This window comes from Sphaerodactylus townsendi, linkage group LG05 (genome assembly GCF_021028975.2).
Source record: "Sphaerodactylus townsendi isolate TG3544 linkage group LG05, MPM_Stown_v2.3, whole genome shotgun sequence".
Taxonomy (NCBI): Eukaryota; Metazoa; Chordata; class Lepidosauria; order Squamata; family Sphaerodactylidae; genus Sphaerodactylus; species Sphaerodactylus townsendi.
In genome coordinates, this window is record NC_059429.1 from 82,885,563 (window position 1) to 82,903,878 (window position 18,316).

The following is an 18,316-nucleotide window of genomic DNA, read 5'->3' on the forward strand; positions in this document are numbered from 1 at the left end:
TGATGCCTTCAAACCCCTCTGGTCTTAACCACTGGTAACTTTTGGCTCATCTTAAACAAAGTGCTCCTGCTTTAGGGGATTTCCTGTAGGAAGCCTTGCCACTGTGTATGGCCCTTTCCCCACTTTCCTTAAGCCCCGCGCTACTCTCCTAAAGTAGCGCGGGGTTCAGCAACCCGCGGGCAAAGGTGAGTGGGGAAAGGGCCTATGTGACCAATATCAGCTCAAATAATGAGCTGAGTCCAGTAGCACCTTAGACACCTGCAAGATTTTGAAAGTATGAGCTTTGGAGAGTCAAAGCTCTTGCTGATAGTTCAGACAATATTCCTGAGAAAATATTGTGTTTGGTTGCCTCTGAGAAAGAAACATTACATTCTAAGTGTGGTGAGCTACATGTATAGTTTCTTCCTATAAACTACTTCTTAACAGGTTTTGAGGTCTACCAGCCATTAAATTGGGCAGCATTAAATTACACTTCAGAACAGGCATATACAGATAATGAACTCACCATATAGGGAAGCTTGAGGAAGTCTGTTTTCTTCCTAAATGTTTGCTCAAGTGTTGATGAAAGCTAATATTGTCACTTACTCCACTTTTCTGGGGTGTGAAGACATTAATACTTATAATACCCATCCCATGATATTATGTGGCTACTTATTGGTGCTTTGTTTACATAATGAGAAGGTTGAATGGGAGGCTAAAACCAACCCCCACCATTTGTAATTTAAATTATTTATGCCCATTCTGTATATGCAGTCTTTATGTAAATAGATGCTTCTATTTAAATTATTCTTCTGTTGTGTGCTTGTACATGCATGCTGCATGCCCATATGAGCCCATGTACATACCACTTCTGTGAGTTTTTAATGATAAAAAGGTTCAGTTTGCACATTAAACACAGTAGTAAGCCTACATTGCACATTAAACACAGAAGTAATCTAATGGCTCCTAACTCAATACACATTGGTTTACTGGGGAGCTTCAGATGATGAAACTGTTGGGCAGATGGTGAATGAGACTGTAACGCATGTGAGAGAACATTATCAGGCCTACAAGTGTAACTGTAACAGCAGTGAAAACTCACTTTTCTTCCTTCATTGTTTCTGTACAATGCTATCCATTGGAACTTTCCTTTGTTGTGAAGCCTCAGAGGATGCTGACCCAGGAAACATACAAACCCACTGGGATTCCTTTGCAATGGATTTTGCTAATAAAATCATTTCCATCTGCCTCAGGGCTAATGCCAGTTAGGTTAATTGACTGGGTACAGAAGGTAATCTCTTTGAGGGAGGGTATAATTCAAACTGCTTTGAATGAGGTAGTTGTGAGACCTCTACTGGCGAAGGCATCTCTGGACTCAAATAACCTAAACAACTACCATCTAGTAGATAGCATTTCATTCTTGGACTAGTTGCTGGAGCAAGTAATGGGTGGCTACACAGCTTGTCTTGGAAGACTGTCTACACTGCAGTCTTGGAAGAGATGGATTATCTAGACTCATTTTAGTCTGCATTCAGGCCTGACTTGTTCTTCATGCTATTTAATATCTACTGAGGTCATCCAGGGATTTGGAATGAGGTGTTATCAGTGTCCAGATGACATTCAGCTCTAACAACTAAGTCAGATAGGTCATTCGAAGTCCTGGTAAGATGCCTGGAAAAGGTATCCGGATGCATAAGAGCCAGTAAACTGAAGCTCAGCCCAGAAATGACTGAGGTCTGTTATTCAATGGAGAAACTTGTCAGGGACTGCAGAGTTTGCCTATCCTGGATGTGGTTGCTCTCCCCATGAAAGAGCAGGTTAGTATCCTGTGCATGCTATGGGCCTATGGTTGGAGACTCAGTTCTCCTCTGTGGCTTGTGCCTTTTATCAACTCCAGCTAATGAATGCTACATGGGACTGCTTTTGAAAATGGTTCAGAAACAGTTGGTCCAAAATGTTGTCAGGATATTGTTAACTTGGTCCTGAAAGAGCTACACTGGTTAAGATCTGCCTGTTAAGATCTGCCTCTCAAGCTCTGCTCTCTGTCCCTTCACCTTCAGAGGTGTGATGGGCAGCAACTAGGGACAGGGAGTACCTACTTGACTTTTTTTTAGATGCCAGACCCAAAAGCATCTTCGCACCCAGGCTTTTAATTAAGGGGCTTTTATCTTATCAGGTCTGGTTTTCCTGTGAACCCTTTTGTAAGGACACCAAAAAAGATTGAAAGCCACTCATTCAATATCTTTCATTTTGCATGTTACGTGCTGTGATGGAGACTGAAAACATTTCTGTAGAAAATTGTTGCTTTCTTTTCCATTGAAACTTTCCAATGCAAGCTTGGGAAAGCTTGGCAATTTCAAAATTGTGTTGTTTTTCAGGTAATTATCCCTAGGAATTGTGTAAGAAAGTGCATCATGTTTTATTAATTTGCAAACCAGGGATGGGGTGATAAAACTATAAATACATAAAATGATACAAATAAAGAATCAGGTTATGCACTTCACTGGCTGCTGTGCAGGTTGAATCCAAACCAAAGTTATTTTTTTTTAATTGTGTGTTTCCTCTTACATGATAGAAGGAATGCTATCACCCTTCTGCTAGGAACCAACCAGTAATGCAAATGATGAGGTGCCCCAGAAATCTTCATGGATGACAGTTAAATTCTGTTGAAATACATGAGTATATAACTGTGTCCATGGCATATCATGCAGAACTGTGCTTATGATGGCATTGTTCTTGTGTCAACAGTTTTCAGTGCCTTAAACTTTTTTTTATTAAACACTGAAAAGGAAGTAAATGTTTTGTCTTCAGATTTTTGCAAATATTATTCCAATAAAATAAACTCTACATAAAGCATTGGATTTGTTTGAATGTACCATGTAAATCATTCTTGATGTTTTTACCCTAATCAAATATTTGGTTCAAGTAATTGTTGCTCCTTGGGATATAAAATTAATATAAGGTACTTTTAAAATGTGCTTACTAATATTTCTGACATGTCAAAATGTCTGAAAATATGCCTATTATTACCCTTGTTATTCAGATGCAGTGTAATTATGGGATTCCAGTGGAGATCAGGGTATTATTGGGAACTCAATTCAGACGTTCTATTTATATATTCCATTTCCTCTTGGCTGAATTGTATGTTGGTGAACGTCTGGCCACTTGTTTAGCTATTACATTTATTTTGCTAACGAATTATTTTAGTTAAGTTTGTTTTCCCTTTTGTTTTTCCTCCTCCTCACAGATATTGATGAATGCCGGTTGAACAATGGTGGTTGTGATCACATCTGCAGGAACACAGTGGGCAGTTTCGAATGCAGTTGCAAAAAGGGGTATAAGTTGTTGATCAATGAAAGGACCTGCCAAGGTAATATCATCTTGGGTGTTGGCTCAAGAGTCTGATACGAGGATTCTCTGAGTATGAAGGCTGAGGCACAAATGTTTTCTACCATCTCAGAAACTATAGTTGTGTACCTTTTTTTGCCACACAATATCATCCTTCATATATCATTTCTACTAACAACTCTCCTGTTTCTTCTACTAACAATGCTGGTTTTTTTAAAATCAGAAAAGTAAAATGATATTTCCTAGCACTATTATTAATATAGTTATTTTAGAATGGAAGTTTTTGTTTTTTGGAATTCATGGTTCTGAAAACTTCAATGTGTTAATTTTCTAGCATCACCTCAACAACTGCATATTCTAAAACACAGGAGGCATATTTAGAGAGGTTGAGGACTAATTTCAGCTTTGGAAGCTGATTATGGGGGAAATGGGCAGGGGCAGGAGTTCTGCTGAAATTGTAATCAGGCCTGGTGATTCTCGCTTTGAAATATGCCGTCCATGGTGAATATTGCTTTGGAAACCTTGTATTTGTCTTGTATCGTGTACCATACATTATCTCCTCTGGCAGAAAAAAAAGAACTGTTTCAAAAATGGTACTTTCATTTGTAGATGAGGAACTTGTGCTTCCATGCTGTAACTCAGCCAGATTTGTATGTTGGCACTGTAGGGATTTCTCAGGAGAGAACAGATTGTTATATTTATTTCCTAGTTCTTAAGTCACATATTATATGTGAATAAGATATCATCTGAATGCTAATTATTTGTTATAAACTGGGATTTGTATTGGCTTATTCCAAGTAGACTTTCCTTTATGCATTATTTTTTGGCCTTTCCAAATCCACCATGGGGCAGAGCAGAGAAGCAGTACTGTTTCCAAATGCTGGCAAAACACCACTTTTCCGGTTGTTTTGCTTTTCTCAGTGAAGCAAAGCAGCTAAGCAGGAAGCATAATTTTTTGTCCTGGTTTGTTACTCCTTCCTCCTAGCTCACCAAACAGCATTTTTTCTCACTCTTCCAGTCACGATTTCCAAACAATCAGAAGAGCTCTCTCTCTGTGTGTGTGTGTGTGTGTGTGTGTGTGTGTGTGTAAACACTGCAGATTTAAAGCTGGAGCAGGAGTCCTGTCAATTGAACTATTGGACACCAGGGAAAGAAAGAGAGGGGGAGGCAGTTTCCCCAAGGCTTCCCTCCCTCCCTCTTCCCTTCTTTCTTGTGTCTGATAGTTCAATAGACTGGTTCTTTTCTCATTAGTTCATTAGACATGGAGCATTTAAAACACACACACACCCAAAGCCCTTCTGATTGTTCAGAAGACTCTGTTCCCCCCTTATTATCTGTGTGACTTAGTTTGGTCCTATGAGGGCGGGGTGGGGGGGTGGAGCTCTTGGTTTCAGTTTCGAGTGCTTGCACTAATGCTGATGATTGTAAGGGGTCCCTCCTTGCAGATAAAAGCTGTTGTTTTGGACCAGCTTGTCTCTGCTGAATGGACCTGAGAACAAGTGCCTGAGTGAGTACTCCAGACCCATCTCTTGTACAAACAGAAATCTGTGGGAAAACCCCATTGCGAAGCAAACAGCCTCTTGGTGCAAAAGCTCTTAATCAAACCACGGACATAAACATAAAGCCAATCAGCTGGCTGTGCCCCACAGACTGTTCCTTGCAAATACCATGAAATCTCCTGAAGAGAAAAATGGGTAGCTAAGCATTGCCCTTGGCAAAGACTCTTATCAGGATGCAGAATATGAGCTATTTAGGAGCATCTGACTAGATTTGTGACATTGGGAAGCCTCCAGATACTTTCTCTAGTCTCAGCCTTTCTTTTCTTCTGCCTATATGACTTTTTGTGCCAACTCTGGAATTTAGCATTTTGTTTTGCTTGATAGACATGCATTAGAAGAATGCCAATCTTGGCCCACTTACTCAAGATCACACTCTTGTATAATGTAGTATTAAATCAGCCATAATTGCTAATATTTCTCCCCATTCCTAGTTCTATAGTAACTCAGAATCACTAACTCCAATTAAAATCTGTATTCCTCTTGCAAGCATTTATAACTTATGGAAAAAACAGATTCCCGTATCTTGCCTTAACATCTGATTTTGAGCCAACACAATTGTTAAAGGGTAATGAATATGCCTTAAATTATGTTATGTGTCCATGATTGGGATTTTGGGGGGTGGGGATGGGGAGAGGAATGACTGGATATTTTGTTTTGTTTCTATTCTCATAGCAGTAGATATGGCCATTTTTCCTCTCCCCCTTGACTATGGGTACAAGTTGCAGAATTTCTGACTCTAGATGAAAGCAATCCATACCTCAGGGAGGTGCTGCAGCGTACTTGCTGGAATGTTCTTCATGCTCTCTTTTCCTGTTCCCAGATATTGATGAATGCTCCTTTGACAGAACCTGTGACCACATCTGCATAAACACCCCAGGGAGCTTCCAGTGCCTGTGTCACAAAGGCTACACGCTGTATGGGCTCACCCACTGTGGAGGTATCAGTGTGACTGTAGGGGAGATACTGGGATTCTGTCTGTCTGTACAACTCTGGTGCTGCCTCTTTCCTTGTTCTTCACCCTGTTACCTTTCCCAATTGGCCTCCTTCTGTTCCAAAGTTTGCGCCTTGGAGCTCTCATACCTCCAAGAAACCAGTTCAGATTTGCTAAGATCATGGAGGAGACAGCATATTCAGAGACTAGTAGTACAGTCTACTTCCACACACCACCTTCTCCTTCCAAACTGGTGAATCCTTTCCCTATTTATCCTTGTGCTCCCTCATCACACCCATTTGTCTCAGGTGCACCCAATTCTCTCCCAGCCAATCCCTTGTTCTTTCCCTCCACGTGGCTCTTCCTTCCCCATTCCTCCACCTGAGTGGCAGAGGCTTATCTGACGAACCAGATGTGTTTCCACACTCCTACATTCCTGCTGGGTGACCTTGGGCTAGTCTCACTTCTTCAGAACTCTCTCAGCCCCACCTACCTCACATGTGTCTTGTGGGGAGAGGACGGAAAAGGAGCTTGTAGGCCACCTTGAGTCTCCTTTCAGGAGAGAAAGATGGGGTATACATCTAAACTTTCTTCTTCATCTTCTCCTCCCCCTCCTCCTCCCTCGTCCCTCGTCCCCCCCACCCCCAGCCCAGTCAGTCACTCTTCCCTGCCTCTTCTCCTGAGTTTGGGCTTTGTCTTTTCCTGGTCCTTGACTCCCTGCTGGAGACTGCTCCTGGGTAGCTTCCAACCCCAGCTCCCTCAGAGGCAGACTTTGCCTCTTCTCAAAGCTGTCTATCGCTCAAATTTCTTCCTAGTTCCTGTTCCGTGAATCCCCGAGCTTGGAGTTGGGGCAGCTGTCCCTTGTTTTGCTGGTAAGCACAAAGAGGGGAAGGCTGGCAGGGCCATGGTTCTGCTAGCCCTCTCGAGACTTGATGTATGGGAGGGTGCAGGGAATGCCAAATGGTGTGTCCACAGTCAGACAGTCTTAAAGGTAAAGGTAATCCCTAACCCTAACATTTACTAGGCAGATTATATTTACAGGGTAGTTTGCCGTTGCCTTCCCTGGTCATCTGCACTTTGTACTCAGTAAGCTGTGTACTCGTTTTATTGATCTTGGAAGGATGGGAGGCGAAGTCAACCTTGAGCTGGCTACCTGAAACCGACTTCCGTTGAGATCTAACTCAGGTTGGGAGCAGAGTTTTGACTCAGGTTGGGAACATAGCTTGCCACAGCTCAAGGAAGCAATTAAGAACTCAAGACAAACTCCAGCTGAAGATTTGGCTGGCTACTTTGAATTAATGCATGACTTTTAGCTGTCTTCACCTTTCTACAGACATCCTCCCTTGTACTAAGGTTGGGTGAGCCTTCTTGACTGCATGTAACCCAACACTCCCCCCCCCCCCACATCTTCCACATTTAATGCAGGTCATGTATGAGGCTTTGTCCATCTCCTTTCTTAACCCCACCCCTCAGGCATTCTGCCTCACAAACCCCAAGTATTCTTATCACACCCAAGACTATGAGGATCTTCTCTTCACTTTTCTACCTTGCCATTTAGATTGTTCAGGAATATGCTATGACTTCACAGCAGTCAGAAAGAAATAAAAGAGGAGGCTCAGATAAACCACAGCAAGTTTGTATATGTAATTTAAAATTCTTACCTGTCAGAGCAAGGCTTCACTGAAAGACTTCTTGCCTTATGTCTTACAATCACTTTACAGTCTTAGAGTTTTATGGCATAATGTTCCTTAAGTACTTTTGTGAGATTCTCTGATTCATACTGAAAGCAGCAAAGGAATCTTATAGTACACCACATCAAACAATTTAGTTGTTCTTTAATGATGATCTAAGATATCAGTCCAAACCAAAGTCTGTTGTACCTTCTTCCAGTGATTGAATTTAATTCTCTAGAGGAAGGTAAATCAACAGAAATGTGGAAAATAGCTTGTTAGGAAGAGAGAAAAAACTGGAAATATACCACTAGTGTCATTCTACTACTTGGAGAAGTCATATGGGATAAAATAAATCACTGTGAGTTCCAACAGTTCAGATTTATGCAAGTAAATTCTGCAGCCAAAATCTCTTCTCAAAGCTAATTAATAAATTTTAACCAAAATATAAATGCAAATTAATAAAGTGTAAGAACTATTGCTGCATTTGATATTAAAATTCAGTTTGCACACTGTATTCTGAATTGATTGCTTTTTGTTTGGGGAACAAGGAGCAGTGTGGAAGTGGGTGTGGTTAGGGGGGCAGGTAGGATGCGAAGTAAAGAATACATGGGAACCAGAAAGGGGGGGACGTGTTGACTGTCTCAGAATGTAATGATGGCTACTAACCTAGATGGCCTTTAGAAAAGTTAGACAAAGTCACAGTGGATAAATCTGTTGATAGCTACCAGCCAGGATAGTTAAATGGAAATTTTGTGTCCAGAGGTAGACTGTCTATTGCTGGAGACATCCAGTATGTGAGTGTGTTTGTGTGTATGGGGGGGGGGGGGGGGCATGTTTTCATGTTAGACTTTTAGATTTTTCAGAAGCAATTGGCTAGCTCTATTGGAAGCAAGATACAAGAACTATACGCAGCCCCGTGGCTACGTTCAGCAGCCTTAGTGGGCAGTCATCGAAAATCTTAGCCAGGACCATTGTTTAGATCAGGGGTAGGGAACCTGCGGCTCTCCAGATGTTCAGGAACTACAATTCCCATCAGCCTCTGTCAGCATGGCCAATTGGCCATGCTGGTAGGGGCTGATGGGAATTGTAGTTCTTGAACATCTGGAGAGCCGCAGGTTCCCTACCCCTGGTTTAGATAGTGAAGCTTTCTAATTGATTTTGGCACTCTTCTGTTTAGCAGACATTGCTGTCAAGGAAAAAGTGTTCCTCTAAAGATTCATTTTGTACAGTTGTTGCATGTGAAAGTTGTCTTTTGATGTGATATCCATAGATATCGTGACATCCATAGATATCCATGAAAAGATTTAAAAATAAGCAATGTTAATGCAAGTTGCCCAGCTATAGTCATTCAACTTGTATTTTACTTCTGCTTGGGCCCCAAACATGGGCATAACTATTCTGTCAAGATGGGGAAAGTACTTCTTCATGCAAAGTGTAATTAGTTCCAATTTAGATCATTTGACACATGCTTTTTTTTCCTCGAAGGGACCTAAACTGGTTCAAACTTAAAGAGTTAGTTAGCATGATGTAAAGATGGTCACCAACTGACTTACATGACTTTTAAAAAGTGGCTTAGATCTGTCTTCCATGAATTGTCAAATAAATAATCACTAGTAATGATAGGAATGGAGTCTCAGTGTTTTCTGAGTAATATACTGCTCATTGCCAGATGCTGAGCATTAACAACAGAGGGTGGCTGTTGCCATAATGCCTAGCTTGAAAGCTCTCTGGGGATGTTTGGCTGTCCTCTGTTAGAGGGTAAAAAAGCTGCACTAAGGTGGCTTTTTTCCTGACCCATCAAGTCAGTTCTCTCATGAAATATTTGGTGCTATGTGTTCTCCTTCCTGCCCTTTTGGAAGAATGACCACATTGAGGATCATGCCCCAGAATTCTGAAGTTAGTGACAGTCAGAAAGCACAGAAAGTTTTTCACATCAGTACTATTCACCTGTGAAATGTCTCCCTCCTTTAGTGATTTTCTAGAAATAAGCACTCATTCTCAAAACAATATGATTGTAAGTTGGAACTAGTTTAAAATTAAACGCTTGTTACATAAAAATAATTAAATGGGATGGAGCCAAGCTGAAAAAAATGGCTTGATACCATAAATAAAGTCAGCACCAAGCCCATCAGAGTTGCGAGCAAACCCTGATGTTTTTCATGTATGGGTTGTGCGTTGGCAAAGCTTGGAGGACTGAAGCCTTTGTAAGTGGATGTTTTAGAATAAAGCTGTGCTTTCATGGGTTATTTTGACATTTCCTCTCTTTCTCTTTGCTTCATGCCAGAGCTTTAGCATTAATTTCCGTGGTTGTGGCTGTCTATGTGACATAAGGTGGGAGCAAGACTGACTGGCACAGCTCTTGTCTGAACTTTAGGTTTGAAACTCAGTCTGTTTTATCCTGTGCTCTGCCCTTGATCCCTGGAGTGACGTGCTAAGGGACAGTTCGGCCAAGATTTTTTTATATACTCATTGCGAATACCTATTCTTGTTTGTTGGCAGAGAAGGGAATGGCATAACATAGACTAAATGGAAAGGGCAATATTTCCTAACCGTATGCCTATTTCTGGAATCAGCCTAGGGAAGCCAGCAACGTCTTCAAAATATCACCTCCCCGCCTCCTATGAAGTGGTCTCAACCTGTCAGAATTAGTTTTTCAGCCCATGAAATGCTTTTTTGGCAGCAGATGATTATGCAGTTGCAACCTTCCGGCAGAATTCAGCTTTTGGAAAACCGCTCCAGTTGTGGTTCTGGTGGGTTTTCCGGGCTGTTATGATTTAGCAATAGCACATTGCTAGCGAAAGGAGAGTAAGGCTACCTGTTCCCTCTTTCCTTGGGACATCTGTCCTCAGTCAGCTAGCCAAACTCCAGAAGCTGTAAAGTCTTGTTGAAAAAGTGGTATTTTCCATACAGGGACAGGCTTTCTAGTTGCCCTGTTGCTGTTGCGATTGCAAATACAGGGCTTTCACATGATAGGTTTCCTGATAGCCTTCCTTCACCAGTTCCCCAGCAGCAACCATCGGCTGCCCTGCGTGCACCACCCATACTTTAAAAAAAAATTGTAGCAGAAATTAAATATCATTACAGCAGTCTATGTATCAGGTTCTCTGAACTCCTAGCTTTCATTTTAAAAAGTCTCTACACTCTGCAATTACAGAGATGCCATTCCCCTTACCTCTGCAGCAAAAGGGGCTAGAGACTTTGTAAAATGAAAGCTTGGGATTCAGAGAGGCTGATACACAAACTGCTGTAACTCTGTAAAACCCTGTAATAATAGTAAATTGCTGATTCAGAAATTCAGTGAAGTTGGCTGGGGAGGGGGAGGAGGAGTGGCACCACCAGGGAAAGGAAAAATGGCTGCTGTATGGCCGGGACTGAGAAGACCCAGCTTTGTTGCCTACATGGCAGCCATCCAGACTTTGCTGCAGTCTTTCCCAAAACTTTGCAGCAAGGCAGGTTTGGGATAGATTGGAGAAACCCTGGGAGGTGTGTGATTGTGGTGAAGGGGGAAGGCAGGGAATGCTTCCCAACAGCATCAAACTCAGGGCAAAAAGCCATGCAGAAATAGCTAGTGACTGAGGAAACAGCCCTTCTGAAACTGTTTCTATCTGAGCCCATAGTTGCCCCGGAGTTCTAGCTGTATTATTGCCCAGTGCTCTTTACGGAGCCACTACTGCTGACGTCTGTCCCGGGTTGTTTTGGGCCCAGCACATGAAAGCGTCCATATTTTGCATTTGCTTTTTGTACTGAACAGGTGGTGATCAGATAAAGGGGCTTGATGGAATTCTTTCGTCAGACCGTGATCATAGCATCCCTTTGCCACAGGAGTGGGAGACCTATTAGGAAGGCCTGCCTGCCTTCCTGCCTGCAACGGGGTGGGTGGGGGGTGGGGGTGGGGATGGAGCTTATAGATCTGATTGGTTTCCAGAGTGCTGTAGGGAGTGATCCTCAATGGCAGTTCTATAGTGTTTGATGGAGGTCTAAAAATGATGCAGTGTTTATGCCCTTGACAAGCCCAGTGGAAACAGATTTGGGACTGCTTTTTTCTGCCATTTTAGTTTGTGTATTTACAGTGTTTTATGTTTTTGTGCCATGGTTGTGTTTGTAAACTGCCTTGAGTCACTGTTTGATGATGAAAAAGATAAGGTGTAAATGTTTTAATAAATCTAACTTGGGGTAAGAGCCTATGCTTCTATCAGACTTTCTCCAATGACAATATGAGTCAGTGCAGAGCTTTCTTCTGTTTTTTAAATTGTTCCTTTCCTTTCTTCTTGGTTCAAATACTGCATTCTCTTTGCTCCAAGTACCAACTTGATCATCCCTCCATGGAGGTCTGAGATAAGACCTGAGAGTGTAGGTTTTTAGACAAAAATGTTCTTTCCTAATTTTTTTCCTAATTGCTTGTTTTTTAAAAAATAAATGTTTATAGTTTCCTATTTTTTCCCATTTAATTGCTTGGTTATCTTTTTGCCTTCCTGTAGATGTTGATGAATGTAGCATCAACCGAGGAGGCTGCAAGTTTGGCTGTGTAAACACCCCTGGCAGCTATGAATGTACCTGCCCTGCTGGCTGCAGACTTCACTGGAATAAAAAGGATTGTATAGGTGAGTTCCAAAAAGGACTGTGATTTGCTGCCACCTAGAGGTAGGAGGGTTTTCAATCGTAATAGGTCAGAATGTGTGAAGTTGCCGGTTGGAGAACAAGAACATGGAATTTTGATGTGAATCATATTACTCCAGTTTCATAATGCTAATCTGCTCTGTACGTGTGTGTGTGAAGTGTCTCTTTATTAAATGTGTTTACTGTAAACATACTATTCTTGTTTTCTCTTATTGGATGCTTTTCATAGCTCATTGCCCTTTAACCACTGTGTTCAAACCTTTAACTTTCAAAGATACTTCAAATTAATTGTAGTTCAGATGCTGTTTTTAGCACATGGACAAATAGTTGCTTGGATTACATGGCACTGACCTCAGAATTTAAACTTTGAAGCAAGATACTTTGAATGCACTGGTCTCAAATTGGTTCCATGAGGCCTCTTGTGAAGCAGAACTTCTCCTCATGCCTTCATTTTGTTCCATTGGTATGTCTTATTGGCATGAGAGGACAGAACAGGCCATCTGGACATTGTTCAATTTGTCACTGTGGTGTCACTTCAGTCTTTAGTAGAAATTATTTGCACATTTTCAGATTTTCAGTTCATTTAGTTTATACCAAAAATACTGTGAAGGGTGCCTTTTTTAGAATGAAGGAAAATACTGCAAAATCAGTGCTTGAAAATTTAGTCATTCTGTATCTTTAGAAAATTCTTCACTTTGTATTCCCAGTGACGATAAATCTATACTTCTTTACATACTCCATTCATATTTTAGTTACATCCTTTTTTTTGTATCATGGTGACATGGGGCCATTACATATGTTTGTCTCCTTTGCATTCAGCCTACATTCCCTTTTGGTTGGATTCTCAGTTACAGACATGTTTGCCTCTTCAAAACTCACCACGATCTGAGACCCGACTCTCCCTGCAGTTTTTGAAATCAATTAAAGTGCGATATTACGGGGAAAGTGAAAAGAAAGCGAGGTGAATCAACATATGTTTGACTTCTTTCGGGTTTCTTTGCTCCTCCCGATGTTCCCTGCCTAAAGCAGTTCAAGAACAAGGAAGTGGGAGGATGTTCAGCTTGGCTGTGGATGCTCCATAGGGGCCTTTCCCCATTCAAACAAAAAAATGCAGGAAAAACCCACTGTGAAGCACACAGCCATGGGGTAAGCCATGCACGCATAATAGGCTATACACAGAGCTTCAAGGAGGACTCCTATCCATGTACTGCCCAAACTCACTTAGCATCAACAAGGTTTCTAGATTATGTCCCCTCCAGCCTTTGATATTTCCAAACTTTATGCCTTCGTGTGTTCAGCCATAAGTTAAAGGTCCAGAATGACACAGAGTTTATCACCATGGCAAATAGTAGAAGTGTACTAATGCTTATTAGTTTCTATCAGAGACTCAGTTGTGGTTCTGCAAAGGGCTAGTCTGGCTGGTCATCTGTGAGTAATGCCCTCATCTGCATATTGCTATCAATTGATGCTTGTTCTTCAGAGCTGGTAATATGTTTGGCTGGTGCAGTATCTCCCCGGGCTACACTTACCTGCAACAAGAATGGGAAGAAGGACAGCTGCTCTCTCACCTGTGCTTCCAAGGCTCGCTTTCTGCCAGGTGGGTATGATAGATCTGACACCTCCTGAGTGTTCTCCCACCTATTTAATTCTTTGCCCCTCCTGCTTTTTTCTCTCAAGGTTATGGTGCCAGGCTTTATATTCTCTGGCACCAGCTATCTTATTTTTGTGTACTTTGCATTGGGATTATTTGGAGTGTGGTTTATTCTTTTAAAATGAAATAATGAAAATAATGCGCAAATGGATTCTGGCCCAAACCCGACTATTTTCATTCTTATGATCAGTGAGCCAGATCAGGCTTGGGCTAACCGTTAAATATACATTCGGGGTTTGAGTTGGACAGGGCTGGGTTTCCAAATATAGGCCTAGATTCATTTAGTACTCATTTAGAAATAGACGTCCACTGACTCTGACTTCTTGCTCTTTACAGAGTCTGACAACAGCTATACAGTGAGCTGTGGGACTCCAATCCTGCGACAGGGACCTCCACAGAGGTCCAGTAATGGCAGTTATCCCTGTATTGGTAAGCTTGGCGTTCAGAGCTCTTGCCTAGAACAAAGCTGCAGTGTGATGCACTATTTAGAGTAAAAATGGGCCTGGGACTGAAATACTGGGTGCATTGTAAAGTGCAGTACTATCAGTTGATTTAGGAATGCAGTGTATATATGTTTAAAATGCCCATGCTTTTTTCCATGCACACACAAAATGCCTCTCCTGCTTCCCCCTTTTTTCCTTAACTTATTTGTTGCTGAATTTATTGTTTGTATTTTCCTTTCCTTCACTTAAAGTTTTAGTTGCTCCTTTCCCAATCTATTCCCCCTCTGACATCTCCATTATTGTGTATATTTTATGGCACCATCAGAGTTTTCAGACAGTTTAGTATTGGGGGATTTTAATGGTTAATGGTAATTTTAATTGTTTTCCAATTGTTGTAAGCCACCGTGACCCCAAGTTGGTTGGAAAAGGATAGGTTAAAAATTGAAGAAATAAAAATAGAAATAAAATTTAGAAGTATTAAAGAGTGGAGTAAAGGACTCTGCAGTTCTTTATGTGGCATGTACAAATGCACCCAAGACCAAGGAAACATAAGTTCAAATCTCCATTTGGCTATGATGGTCATTTTAGATGGGCAGTTATGTCTTAGCCTAACCTATCTCACAGGATTGCAGCTGGTATGTGCTTCCCTGAGCTCCTTGAGGAAAGGACAAGGAAAACTATAATGATGCAGTACAAAGACCCAGATGATACTTAGCAGTTGCTTTTTCTTTTAGAGACTGTTACTGCGCCAATCAAACAAAAGGCTTCCTTCAAGATCAAGGATGCTAAATGCCATCTGCATCCACGAATGAAAGGCAAGCAGGATGAGATGGGCAGGAATGGTACCCCAGGTGAGGTATTCCTACCTTCTGAAAACCTTCCATTTGAGTTAAATGCAGTCTTAAGTTTTGTGAGTTCTGGCTCTTCGGCTGCATCCATGCAATCATTCTCCATGGAGTATTTTCAAGTTTAGTAAACTGTTTGCATTATTGTCAAAAGACCATATAAAATAGAAAGTAAAGCACAGTTTCCAGGATGTGTTCACAGCTCTAGAAGTCCAGGCTGACCTGGATCACTGAGGGGCACACTTATGTTTGGGGCCTTTTGGGGCATTCTGACGGGGCTTAGAATCACAGAAGATGGCAGAAGCTTGAGAGAAAGGTAAACCCTAAGCTGATGGGATGTGGGCTGCTATCTTCAAATGATAATGTAATGGGAGAAAAAAGAGATGCAGGAAGAGTTCTGTGGTTCATTGTGTGGTAAGGGTACCATTGTAAGGAAATATCAGCTTTTATGGATGAGAAACAGGAACCGGATTATGAGCTCTCAGACATGTAATCAACAAAGGTAGTTGTGTGCAAGCATCAGAAGTAAATTCTTTGCAGAAGCACCTGGATTTCAAAGAAATGTTGCTTAGAGAAAACTGACATTCTTCTGTCTCTAGTAGGTGGAGCAACTCCATGCTCAGATTGCCAGGTAACTTTTGTGAACCTAAAGTGTGACTCCTCAAAGAAGGGCAAAGGACGCCGGGCTCGCAACTCCCCCAACAAGGAGGTGACTCGCATCACACTGGAGTTTGAAGCTGAAATCAAGCCAGAAGAGGTCACAGGTAGAGAAGAAACTGGGAAAGCTTGAATTTTATAATGGCCAACACAGATCATGGGGTAGGAAGGAGACTTGAAGGGAGTGCCCATCTCAGGCCCCAACCAGACTTCACCTCTGACATATTATTAACTGAGGTTCTTTTCCAGTTTTAGGGGATGTCAAAGAACTAATGTTCCCAAGTGCACTGGAGCCCAATTCAGTTCAAGAGCATGGCTTTCCCTCACACACAATTGTGTGTGTTTTTTGAATTCTTTGAAAAATGTTCGAACTACTATTTCAAGGAGAATGGTAACAATTAGAATGGACATTGGCAAATACTATATAGTATTCTATTGACCATCGGGACAGAAAAGTAAAATTGACCCTCCCCCTAAATGTGCCGGATAGATTTTCTTGATTGGAAATTTTCTCTCTCATTATCTGTCTGTAGAGTACTATGGGCTGCCACTGGATAGCACAGAATCCACAAATGCCACAGGTGGCTAAAATTTGAGGAACTCCTGCATAGGAGCAGGGGGACCCATGGGCCTGGCTTAGGACTGGATTTATGCGTGGTCTACACATATAGTAGAAAGCATGAGAGAATGCTGGTGTGGAGTGGACTGTACTACTGCAGACTGCAACTAGGGGATGCTATTCTGGATGATGTTCAGTGCAAGAAACATCTTGCAAGTCAAGGATTCTGTTCAAGTCAAGGAGAAAAGTACTGGGCCAAATACTGTATTAATTTTCTTATGGCAGAAGGTTTTCTAAACATGTCTAAATCAGTATGTTACTTTTCTCTTCCTATTTGCTCTGTTGCTTGTTCCCTGTCTCAAGCAAACTAGAGACAAGGTCATACAAAGGCCTCAGGAGCTGCATATTGACCATAGTGAATAGCACAGTGGTACTTCCTCATACTTAGGATTCAGCCTGTGGCACACTTGTCAAAAAACTTTACCTCCATTGACCTACAACAAAGGTTGGTCCATGCTTTCCACAGCCAAGGAATGCACCACTTGTTCATCAAGCATCCCCTGATAAGCACCTATAACATTTATACTGGAGCATTCAGTGGCCCAGTGTTGAGGAACTGTGGCCAGTCACAGCTCCCTAGATTATATCCCTGTGTGTTTAGACATGTGCTTCTTCTTATACTATTGGTAGAAATGCATAGTGAACAGGCATTAGGTTTGTAAAGCATTAATCAACTTTGAGCCGGTTGCTTATGTTCGCAGAAATACAGGCTGTCCACTGAAAGGATACCCCACTCAAAAGAGGTTGGAATAGGTGGCATTGTATGAACAGTGGCTGGAATGAAGAACAGACATAAAATTGCCTTCAGAAATGACTTTCTTCATCCTAGTACAAGGTAACAGCACAATCTCTTCTTGTTGTCTCCAGCCAGCTGCAATCTGAACTGTGTGCGGCAAAAAGTGGAGAAAAAACTGAAGTCAGCTATCAAAGCTCTGAAGAAATCTATAAACCAGGAAAGGTTCCTGATCCGCTTTTCGGGAATGGAGTATGAACTGGCCCGGAAACTGAGCTTGGCTTCTGAGAGGCAGGAGAACTGTGGACCAGGACAGCAGAGACTGGGATCCAAGTGTGGTAAGGAAACAACCTGAGTCAATGGGGAATAAGGAAGGGAGGAGTTGAAGAGCCATTTGCATATTAATTGCCAGCTTTTCGTGCTGCTCTGCTGCTCTGGCACCTTGCTGCCAGCTCTAACATCCTTGGCAGCCGCATGTGCTTATGGGCAATAGATCCAGATACTGTGCTCATTCTTTGGTGGGCCTGATCTGTGTTATTGTACCCTGGGCAGATGGGAATTTCATAGTTGGTGACCCACAAGAAGTTCAAGGTGTTGTCTTGAGTGTTGCCTTTCTACCTGAGTCACTAGCACATCTGCCTCTCTCTTAGTTAGCTGCCTGCAAGGAACGTATTACCATGGCCAGATGGAACAGTGCGTCCCTTGCCCTTCAGGGACCTACCAGGAGAAAGAAGGCCAGCTTTCCTGTGACCTTTGCCCTGGAAGTGATGCTTATGGGCCAGCTGGAGCAACAAATATAAGCAGCTGTGCAGGTACAGTGTTGAGTTGGAAGGTACCTTAAGCCTACAGCTGAAGGTACAGTATTTGAGAATGTTTGATGCCTCTCCCAGAGTGGCTAAATTAGCATAAGGAATGGAAAGAACAACATTCAGAGAAATAATTTTTTTCAGAAGAAAAATTATTATATGTAGCAAGTAGTTGGTGAGTAAATTCAAATGATTTACTCAGTTAACGTTTGCTGAAGGTCTAAGAGAGTTGCTTCATATGTGTGCAGTTGTTGTCATACACAGACGTTGCAGCCATAAATACGGCGAATTTTGATTTCCCACAGAAACATCTCAAGCATGCACCATTTGAAAAATATCCAGCATGCACAAGACCTTTTGCTTTCCCTTTAACAATTTTTCTCACCATGTTGGAATCTCTATCACTTGGAATCATACACACACACAGAGCAAGCCCAGTTTTCAAGAACCTGCAG

The 18,316-nt window shown here is 41.9% G+C and overlaps 1 protein-coding gene across 8 annotated transcripts in view; it reads left to right on the plus strand.

Annotated features, from left to right (window-relative positions):
• Positions 1 to 18,316, plus strand: part of SCUBE3 (signal peptide, CUB domain and EGF like domain containing 3) — a 120,998-nt gene that overhangs the window by 93,961 nt on the left and 8,721 nt on the right. For 5 of the 8 annotated variants that reach the window (XM_048498017.1, XM_048498021.1, XM_048498019.1 and 2 more), the window contains 9 exons: positions 3,227 to 3,349; positions 5,707 to 5,823; positions 11,969 to 12,091; positions 13,588 to 13,704; positions 14,095 to 14,187; positions 14,936 to 15,052; positions 15,646 to 15,810; positions 17,190 to 17,393; positions 17,706 to 17,867. In XM_048498017.1, the coding sequence (XP_048353974.1) occupies positions 3,227 to 3,349; positions 5,707 to 5,823; positions 11,969 to 12,091; positions 13,588 to 13,704; positions 14,095 to 14,187; positions 14,936 to 15,052; positions 15,646 to 15,810; positions 17,190 to 17,393; positions 17,706 to 17,867 (1,221 nt within the window). The remainder of the gene's footprint in view (positions 1 to 3,226; positions 3,350 to 5,706; positions 5,824 to 11,968; positions 12,092 to 13,587; positions 13,705 to 14,094; positions 14,188 to 14,935; positions 15,053 to 15,645; positions 15,811 to 17,189; positions 17,394 to 17,705; positions 17,868 to 18,316) is intronic. The other 3 variants (XM_048498018.1, XM_048498024.1, XM_048498025.1) reach the window with 1 other exon arrangement.